At 44.6% G+C, this 11,158-nt stretch overlaps 1 protein-coding gene across 2 annotated transcripts in view; it reads right to left on the bottom strand.

Moving 5' to 3' along the window:
* Positions 1–846: 846 nt before the first annotated feature.
* cntnap2a (contactin associated protein 2a) overlaps positions 847–11,158 on the bottom strand; it is a 342,082-nt gene continuing 331,770 nt past the window's right edge. The window contains exons 22-24 of one of the 2 annotated variants that reach the window (XM_077012789.1): positions 6,626–6,856; positions 5,105–5,179; positions 847–4,977 (exon numbers count right to left, since the gene is read on the bottom strand). In XM_077012789.1, coding sequence (XP_076868904.1) covers positions 4,778–4,977; positions 5,105–5,179; positions 6,626–6,856 — 506 coding nt within the window. In that variant the 3' untranslated portion in view covers positions 847–4,777. The remainder of the gene's footprint in view (positions 4,978–5,104; positions 5,180–6,625; positions 6,857–11,158) is intronic. The other variant, XM_077012790.1, reaches the window with a different exon arrangement.

The following is an 11,158-nucleotide window of genomic DNA, read 5'->3' as shown; positions in this document are numbered from 1 at the left end:
AGTACTAGAGCTTGACTGCTATTATTAATCTCTTTTGGGATGATGTCTCATTGTTATGTTTATTTAAAGGACCCTATCACAGATCAGACCTCCCCAAATATCACTGGTCACCGATGCTTTCAACAACTATTGTATGTTTCTTTGGTAGGTTAAGGAAATTGACTTATGTGCTCTGCTGTTTTTGACTGGTTTTTGTTCCCTGTGCTACAGGAACACTACATGAGCACTTTTACAGGCAAGTTGAACCATGAAAGCCCCCTGTGACCATTTGAATCGAGATTGCAACTCATTCACTTATGCATGCGTTATGATGGGGATTCTCCACAAGGGGGAGCTATTAGCGCATACATAGGGGTATTGAGTGGTCCATTACATCAATAAAACTGTCCATCCCGTTTGTCTGTTTGTCTCACTAACTCCAAATGGTCCAGCTTTGATAATTATGAGAGAAAGTGTTGCATCTGAAGGAAGCTGAGCAAACACCATCCTCTTGGACAGAGCAGAAATCACAAACCACGCACTCGCCACCTACTGTCTGACCACTGCATGACAGTCCTGCTAATGGGTCATCATACCAAATCACACCCAGGCGTTCCTTTCCTATCATCTTGTGCTAATTGCATTTGTGTGTGTGTGTGTGTGTGTGTAGTGTGTGTGTGTGTAGTGTGAATTGTTGTTTTTATAATGTGGAATGGACAATACGTGTTCACTTATGACATGTCTATCATCACAACCACAAGCTGCCTGCTAACACTGTTTTTGCAGTAATGCCAACAGGAATATTTCCAATATATGTGCACAATGAAGTATTTGCGATTCTGATCTGATTCTGATAAGTACGTTTTATTCCCTGCCCATAAGAACAGCCACATTTATAATGATTTTGTCCTTTATTCTACTCACAGGCGTCACACACAGATGGGATGGATGAGGAGGTTATTACAAATATTTTATGGTACACAGCCAGTCGAGAATGGAGTAGTACCAAATATAAAAAGTATTATACTATTCATTCCTGACTTGCCAATATCATAATAAAAGTTAAAAAATATGTCCCCAAGACTAAATACAGGTATGATATTTCGCATTAGTTTACAATACAGTATGTACAACTTCACATATAGTGGTCATGCCGGCATTAAATTAAGTCAAATCCACACGCAGTATGCAGAGACGTGTTATGAGAACACTGTGGTGAGTAAATATGATGTATTGTATATGCAGTAACACTGTGGAAACCCCTTAAACATGGAGGATGTGTTTGGATTTTATCCATGGAGAACAGACTCTGCCTGAAAATCAACTTTGAAAACCTTAATTTGTATTTACAAAAAACAACAACAGTAACAAATAACAAAAATATTAATAGTAGTTAACATATTACCTTCACAAAAGATGAAGGAAAATTGTTCATTAAAATGAAACCATGGCAATCACATGGGTAAAATATTACACCACCATAGTAGTCCAAGCTTTCGAGAGCACTCCTGACATTTAGAACCTGTATCTAGCTCTACACATTCTCGTTACACTTCCAGCAGTTCACGGCCAAACCACCCCAACAGACAAAGAGAAAATACACAGATGATGGCTAGGTCATCTATAAAATATTCTCATAAAAATATATTTATACATTATATAATTTTTGACCAATGTACAAAACAACATTAGATACTGAGGGGCGGCATGTTAAGATCAGGATATCTACAAGGTGGAATGTGCTTGTTTGATGGTGGTGACATGCAGACGCGGTTGCTAACACTACGTTCTACACATCTCTCAGTCCTCAATCACCTGCCTCCTGTCTGACAACATCAGATCAGGTAATCATCTCTCTTAAATGTACAATTTCAGTCTTCCTTCTCTATGATTATGTGATTGTAAGAACAGGCCTTTAAACCATTCTAAAACACTCCATGGATGCCCACATTCTGTGCATATGCCATATTCATCAGAGTGGTGTGTTATGACTAGTTTGCCCATAAGAAGGTACAGCTCTGCTTATTGTGACAGAACTGAACCTCTGCTAAATCAAATCCAGCAGCTTGAGTGGAAACTGAAGGGTTACGGGCCGTTAAAGCTAGATATGACACACACAGAGATATTGGCACCTTTGGTAAAGATGAGCAAAAGGACTATAAATGTTTGTTTTTGTAACCTTTCATTTAGATTATTTCATATACTTTCATTATTTAGAAAAAAAATGTTATGAAAATATATCACAGTTCACATCACAACTCACAATTCAGACCGCCTCTCCAAAACAACCCTCTACAACACAGACCGCCTTCCCAACACAGCCCCCTACAACAAAGACCTCTCTACAACACAGACTGCCTCTCCAACATAGCCCCCTACAACACAGACCTCTCTACAACACAGACTGCCTTCCCAACACAGCCCCATACAACACAGACCTCTCTACAACACAGACTGCCTTCGCAACACAGCCCCATACAACACAGACCTCTCTACAACACCGACCACCTCCCCAACAGACCTCTCTACAACACAGACTGTCTCCCCAACATAGCCCCCCACAACACAGACCTCCCTACAACACAGACCACCTTCCCAACACAGCCCCCTACAACCCAGACCTTCCTACAACAGACCGTCTCCCCAACACATAGAGGAAACACAGCACCCTACAACACAAACCCACTATGATGCTTCACAGTGAGGAGATAGGTGACCTTGAAACTTCTTACATCACTCCCCCAGAACTGTTTTATTTAATGCAATGCATTCTAATCAAAACGCAGAGACATTTAGCAAACTCCAGGAGTTTCACTTTTGCTGGGACACTATGTGGGCATAGATGTGATATGTAATTGTAATTTTGGAATATGGGCCTGTTACGTGGGCCTGTTGACCTGTTGTTTTTTAAATGGTCCAGCTATGATGGCTGGAAGACGTGAACTTCAGAGAAGTGAAGGTGAAAGAAATGCATCTCAAGCAGTCCCTCCTCTCACAGTGTAGGCAGTGTGGGTATCATATATGTGTGTTCTATACTGGCCAGATTCTCAATTCTTCATCTGGTGTTTTTTGAAGGCCCACAGGTCACCTCATACTTTTTTTTATATTTATTGACATCTCATAAAACAAGAGCTTTGTGATGATCACTATACAGTTTCTAATGTCTCTGGGGTGGGTCAAATATCCATGAAAATACAGGTCATTTAGTTTGTTTACAATTATTTGCATAGTGCCAGTAATTGTGACACACATTTTTGAGAATTTTTATTTATTTTTTAATAAGGATTTGATTTTTTTTCTGTGAATAATTATACTTAATGGCAAGGTTTCTGTTAGTGAAAGATCAAAGCTGATAAATAACAAGCAATCTATTATAGTCTTTTTGTCATAGTCTCATTTAATATTCTCTGTTTTGCTTAACCTCGATTAGGGGTGCCAATAATTCTGGAGGGCATTGTAGTGGCATCATTTATAAATAGTATTCTAGTACATACTGCAGTAAGTTTGATGTGATGAGATGCCACTTTGGAACAAAAAAATATGATAAATTTTACTTTTAACCCAGTGAGATGTAAAGAAATCATGAACAAATTTTTGTTGTTAGTATTGGGGAACTCTGTGTTAAATTATAATTTAGCCTCAGCTCAATTGTAAGTGTGTATACAAAAAGCAAGATAAAATGAAAACAAAGAAACAGCCAACAACAGAAAAAAAGTTAAACACCAAACCAAGAAACAAAACGGGTGATATGACCATATTGTATCTGCATAAACTCAAATGCACACTGTCAAACTGTAGTCTTGGTCTAGACATGAGCAGTGGCTCTCGCATCCACGTCTCTGGAGGCTGCGCATCCATGTGCTCGTCGCTCCTCGTCGTTCCTGTGGAGTCCTGTGGTGCTGATGCAGACGCAGGGTGTGATGGGGATGGTGAAGGAGCTCTGGACAGATGGAAAGCCACTGGCTGAATCCTGAAGGCACCTGGGATAAAGCCTTCATAAAGCTGTCATAAAGCCTTCATAAAGCTGTCATAAAGCCTTCGTAAAGCCTTCATAACTGCTCCAAGTGCTCCTTCCCTTTCAGTCCACACCAAGTGGTGTACAGTGTCTTGACGAACAGCCTATATAGGTGAGCCATAGGCAAATGATACTTTTTATTTTACTATTTTATTATTTCAAAATCCTTCTGCTAGCCAAGCAAGTGAGACCCAGACATGTCTGACGATGTTTATGCGCATAACAATATATCTGAAGGCTTTTAACAAAGGCAAGCCGCACTGGGGTGCACACAAACACACTGATGGTGTGAGATTATCATGCCTCAGCTTGGCTTCTGTCTGCTGATGCAAATACTGTCACAGTCCAGCACTGCTGCAAAGAAATCATACATTATGTAAGTCAAATTAAATTATTCATAAAAGTGTTTATATAGAGCATCGGCCATTTACAGTTGTTCAAAATACTGTGCACGGTTTAAAGAGTAAAATAAAGAAAGGGCTTCATGATTAAAATGGATAAAGTAAACAAAATTGAGAGCAAATATAAAAACAATTGGCAAATATATGGGTCTCGGTACAAAGAAAAAAAAAAACCTTTGTTCAGATGACATTCAGAGAATAAACATGTAAGGGACCCTTCAAGTGCTCAAACACAACAGAAAGTAGAGACCATTCAGTATGTACAGTCTGTTCTCTCGGCTTGGTTGAGAAAGCGCCCTCTAGTGGTTGCTTGGTGCGTTTCTCCACGAGTGTCTGAGAGAGTCTGCCCGCTCCCCACCCACTGCCCAGACAGGATAGGCGCTTAGATGAACCATTCCTTCTTGCTCTCGTCGATGGTCTCTGTGAAGTTGGGCTCAGTTCCGATGATGGCCGTGTCGGCGGACTCGGACGCCTCTCCGCCCTTCGCCTCGTTGGTGTGGTATGTCCCCTTGTGGCGAAACATGTAGCGAATGAGGAAGACCAGGGTGCATAGGATGGTGAAGATCACCACAGCAATAATACCTGCACCGAGAAGGCGGGACGTGTACGTTAGGATCAGAAATAAATGGTACAGATGGTACAGATGGAAGGTGCATCCAGACCTCCAGAAGAACGTCACTGAACACCTCAGATATGTCCCAATACTTCCTACCTCCAATTATTGCAGAATTCCTGTTGACTCCGTCTGGTATGACTCTCTCCTCATTAAAAGGGAAACCGGCACCTGTGGAAAACACAGCCATCATGTTGGTCATCGTCTCCTCACACAGCAAACAGAAGGCAAGCCAAGGCCAAAAAGAGACCATTAAAATCAAAACAAGCTGCAAATGCACAGAAATGCATGGTTGAGGCGTCAACGGTGACAGACATATTCAGATGTGTGTGTCTCTTCGGGGGCTTTATTCTGTCCAGCACACTGTGATGTCAGCGCTGATGATAAGGAGTTAGTCTTCGCTACCTGGGTGTGGCCACTATGTTCCCTTTCAGACTGTTTTCAGCCCAGTGACACTCTGACACTCACTCTGCTGCGTGAACCCAGTGTACTCCAGAGGAAGAGTGCACTGTAGAAGTCCATGGTCACAGAAGACAGAAATCAATGTCTCCTTTGGGAGAAACTATTGCACAGGAATACGGCTGAATCAAATGTCGACATGTTTCTAGTCAGGAGAAAGTGGATATTTCACCTGGTGTCAGTTGATCCAAGGCGACATAGCCGGTTTTCACTAAAGTCACATTTTACAAGTTCTGATAAATATCAGAATTTATTTTGTGTCAGTTATGAACATGAACTGCTGTAGCCCCTATGGAACTATATGGAGGAGAAAATGCTTATTTCCTAATGGCACCTCCTGGTTTTTCAAGTCATCAGTAAAATGAGATTAAACAGACGATGAACAATCTATGTAACAAACTGCCCTTTGCAGAAACTGTAACAGGGTGGCAGGAATGTCCAATATGTATCCTGACAAAGTGCTTCTGGTGGACACACAGGAGGGTAGAAGCCTCACGCAACCAGATAAGATGGGTTTATGGGGGAGAAAAACCCCAGCTGCTTCTAAAGAAAACCAGTGGAACGAGGCTCGCGAGACTTTTATGGCCCAAGGACAGAACCAGTGTACACACAAATCCTCAAGACACTAGGGGACAGACATAAGGGAAAACGGTGTACTTGGAATATCAATTACCAGAAGGTTTAAAGTATTAAGCTGTTATATAGGTTTGGGCCACCTGAAGGATATCAGGCTAACGAATCCTGATTAGCTTCTGGCTCGTGGTCTCCCTCTGGTGGCCAGTGTCTGATGCTGCGAGCCACTCATCACAGAAAGACTCATTACGTTCTCTCTTTATAAATTTTGTCCTTGAAATGTCAGCAGATTGTTCAGCTACGGCAGCATGTTTTAGTTCAATTCTCAAGGACCTGCAAGTTGTTGAACATTTTTGCTTCATCACAGCTTCGCACACACTCGAATCAATCCATCATGGACACCGAAACCTAATTTAGTCCTGCAGAGACCTTGCGCAGAGCAAAAACTTTGTGTCTCAGCATCTTGAGACTCGCATGGGTGTGGTAATAACAAAAGTAGTGTTATTCCAGCTCTACCTCCAACTCCACCACCCCCCCCCCCCCCCCCGCCCCTACTACACCCTGAACCCCCCCCCCCCCTCCTACCTCCTTCCATGTGCCAGGGGTCCGTGGCAGCCGACATGGGTGGGATGGTCAAGGGGGACGCCCCACAGTTGGACTCGACCAGTTTGCCCTGGTGTGAGACAGGAGCAGAGACCCGCGACCTGAGAGCCGCCTTCAGAGGAGCGACGTTGTTGAACTGCACGCGGGACAGGCAGCCCACAAAGCCCGGAGTGTTGTATCTCTCGATCAGAACCGGGTCAATCGGGCCCGTCTCTGTAGGGAGGGCAGGTGGAGGAGAGGAGGTAAGAGCATTCACATGTTCATATCCACTTCAAATGCTTGCTTGGATATTTTATCCTGAATACGCCATTTTCAGGCAGGGTTAAGGATACATTCTGTTAATGATCCAGAGCAGGACATTTTTGTTCCTGCTTAATAAGGCCACAGTGTGAGATCTGAGTTGCACATTGTCCCAAGCATCAACACAACACCAATCACCAGTCCCTAAACCCATCAGAGCTGAATCACCCATTCCTAGAGGAAGGAGCAGAGTTTGTCTGGAAAACACTAAGCCTAACAAATTCAACTGTAACACGTAATAGAAGCAACAGAACTAAGAACACTTCTGCAGGTACTTCTGAATACATTTAATACACAACAAACAAACAAATAAAAAATCAGGTTGGACAATACAGCTCTCTGTGTGTGAGAACATTACACTTATATTGTGAGTGATATGATGATCTACATTTACCTTTACTGTGTTGCCTACCACAGTAACATATGGCTGTACTCTACACTTTAATGTGAGACTATGTCATAGTTTGCTCCCTGGGTGGGTAAGGGCTTCTGCTATGGTGTGTGCAGATCACAATGATCAGTACAGAAGGTGGTGGATTCACACACATGAAGATGTTGCTGGATCAAAGCCACTGGCGTTGTGAAAGGACCAGCGTTAATGTGTTAATGTAATATAAATTGAACATTCATTCATTAATTCATAATGTGCTTGGGTCAGCACGGATCACAGGAAACACAGGATCACAGGTTCTTTATGACCTTCGGAGGTCAACACATTCCACTGTGTTCTATGCACACGGTCAAATCTTGACCTTTGATCTTTTATCTACGTTTTTATGCACTGCTTAATCTGAGTCATCTCAAAACACCCCCGCTAAAACACCCCATCTCCCAAGATGTGTGTCCACTGACCAATACAGCTGCTGTTAACAGCCACTCACACCACACATACAGTAGCTCCTGCAAAAGGTACAGATTCACGCAGCCCTGGTCCACCATGGAGCCGAAACAACAGAATGACTACCATAAGCCACTCCAGCGGCCCACCCAGAGGCTTCAGAACCACAGTCATCCAGAACCACAGTCATCCGGCTGCGAGGCTGCGCAAACCAAAGGCACAGTGCTCAAAAGAACGACATTTTTTACCATTCTGTGTATTTAAGTCATCGAACGTCAAGCCAGAATGTTTGATAAACTCAAACCAAGATGGGTTTTTCTACAGCTGTTGCACAAACAGCCATGGACACACCCGGGCTTTCTCAGATATTCCACACAAACAAAGTCATCATGGTAGGGCTGAACACACCCTGGCTTTCTGATTGTGTTCGGCAAGTCACGGTCGACCCTGCTCAAGTCCACCTAAATCTGCTAGTCCACCTAAATCTGGCAGTTTTGAATTACATTGGTGACACAAGATAATACACTGCATATTTTTGTTTCAAAACCAGGGCTGCTGAAAAATTAACCTTCTTGATTGCATTTGAGTGTGTCTGCATTTGAGTGTGTCTGCATTTGAGTGTGTCTGTTTGCTCTTCTTCTCTGAGAGGGGCTTGCTGCTTGCGTCCATCTGGGTCCAGCCGGGATGATGGATAATTAGATCCAAGGTCAGGCACAGGCCAGAGCAGACAGACAGAGGGACAGAAAGAGGGGCAGACAGAGGGACAGTCCTGTGACAGAGAGACAGGCCTGTGACAGAGGGACAGAGAGGGACAGACCAGTGACAGAGGGACAGAGAGGGACAGACCTGTGACAGAGGGACAGAGAGGGACAGGCCAGTGACAGAGGGACAGAGAGGGACAGGCCTGTGACAGAGGGACAGAGAGGGACAGTCCTGTGACAGAGGGACAGAGAGGGACAGACCTGTGACAGAGGGACAGAGAGGGACAGGCCTGTGACAGAGGGACAGAGAGGGACAGTCCTGTGACAGAGGGACAGAGAGGGACAGTCCTGTGACAGAGGGACAGAGAGGGACAGACCTGTGACAGAGGGACAGAGAGGGACAGACCTGTGACAGAGGGACAGAGAGGGACAGGCCTGTGACAGAGGGACAGAGAGGGACAGTCTTGTTCTTGTGCTCTTGTGTTCATCAGCCTCCTCAACTACACAACACCTGACTGTAATACATCTCCCACAACGTCTGTATCTGAATCGGTGAAGGCATGTTTGTGTGTCTGTGTGTGCGTCTGTGTGTGTGTGTGTGTGTGTGTGTGTGTGTGTGTGTGTGTGTGTGTGTGTGTTTGTGTACCGAGACAGAACAAAGACAAGCAAAAATGCTGCATTTTTAGGGATGGGCTTATATACTAGACTAGTAGTGTTCTATATATGCAAACAGGTCTGAAGAAACACACAAGAAACATCTATGATCAGTGTTTGGCTAGTAATGCAATAATACTTCATTTGAAATGAATTCATTGTAGTAATTCAAAAGTGTCATTGTAGGTTAGCAAACAAAATTTTTAGCAAATTTTGTTTTCTTTTGGGACTGTTTACTTTTAGTTAAATTTAATAAAAAAATTCTGCCATGAACGCTTTGAATATTTGAACAACCACACCCCTCCCAATTTCTGAAAATTTAAAACGACACCACCCCTCCCAATTTATGAATATTTAAACAACCACACCCCTCCCCAATTAGAATATCAGAATATTTCAACAACCACACCTCTCCCAATTCAGGAAGCATGAAGACTAAAAGCAATCCTCCAAGCACAGTCTGCAAACTGTGCAGATTCTGACCAGTGATTCTCCCGTCACTCCTGTCTGCTGTGACTCCGCCCACAGGGCAGGCGCTCGGTGTAAAACACACATGCGCACATCAAGGATGACGCAAACGCACAACATCAACAGGAAATAGAAAGTGTGTGTAGCGCGGAGCACCAAGATGCTCACACCGTACACCTTCCGTCCTCTGAATGCTCTTCTCCATGTTAGTGGCTTCACATTAACGGGGAAGGTGGAGGCAGCCGGGTGGAGGCGCTAAAGGTGGGGGAGGTGCAGGATTAGAGGGCGGACAGGGGTGCGATCAAAAGGGTTCCCATGGAAACAAACGGAAGCGTTATGCAGCTGGCGGGAGCGACTGTTGAGGCGGAGCTAAAGGAGCAAAAAGGAATGTTGGCGTCTCCTTCATTATCCAATCAGTTCGCATGCCAGACCGTGCTGCTCACGCCCGTCTGCCCCCAGCTTCACTGCGTTGTGTGGGGCGGGCGTGGAGATGGACTGGAGACGGGGGGGGGGGGGGGGGGGGGGGGGGGCAATACCTTACTGCTGCCGCATGAACGCGTCACGTGTCACTGAATCGCTGTGCAGAATAACAAGTGAGCGTGCGTGACAACCGCATGTGAGCACAACCGCATCAACGATGCTGCAAAGACCATCAGCAGCGTGCTGGTGTGGGGACAGACTGGGAGAAACAGAGGGAGACAGGAGGAGGAGGAGGAGGAGGAGGAGGAAGAGGGTGTAGGAGTGGGGATACAGAGAGGTGGGAAAGAGAGAAACAGCATGATGGAGAGAGCCATAATGAAATGCACAGCTGCATCCCTCTCTGTGGGACTACACCTGTCCTTTCAGAATACACACACACACACACACACACGCTCGTGCATGCACACGCACACACACACACACACTGACCCAGTGATTCAGCACAACTACAGAACAACCTCTCAACACATCCCCAGCCATGACAAAAGAGACCCACACTAGAACAGCAGCAACTGACAGTCACACACACAACCACAATTACTACAGTGTTAATACAAACATGCAATCAGAAACCAGTATTACCTGATCACCTGAATTGGCAGGTTGCGAGGTAAACTCTCCCAGTCCTGTCTTTGAGAAACCTCTCTCCTTCTGTCTGTCTCCCCCTCTCTCTGTTTCCCTCTCTTTACTCGCTCTATCTCTCTCTGGTACTCTATCTCTCTCTGTGCAGGTTATCTTCTCCTATATCTTGGTCTTCACAGCGGTTTTCTTGTGTGTGTGAGAGTGATGTGTCTGCATGTGGTGTGTGTGTGTCTGCAGGGAGTGGGGTAAGCTCTGAATGTAGCCTGCTCTGTAAACCTGCACCCATTCATAGCTATGTGGAGGAAAACCAGGAGAACGGATTTACGGATCCGGATTGTTGGGGGGGAGAGAGAGACAGAGAGAGAGAGAGAGAGAGAGAGAGAGAGAGAGACAGAGAGAGAGAGGGAGAGAGAGAGAGAGAGAAAGAGGGAGAAGGGGAAAGGGAAAGAGAGATAGTTTGGCCAAAGCACAAAACAGCACGTCACTGCTGAA

This window comes from Brachyhypopomus gauderio, chromosome 7, assembly GCF_052324685.1.
Source record: "Brachyhypopomus gauderio isolate BG-103 chromosome 7, BGAUD_0.2, whole genome shotgun sequence".
Lineage (NCBI taxonomy): Eukaryota > Metazoa > Chordata > Actinopteri > Gymnotiformes > Hypopomidae > Brachyhypopomus > Brachyhypopomus gauderio.
Note: the sequence above shows the minus strand (reverse complement) of the source record. Positions and strands in the feature narration are given on the sequence as shown.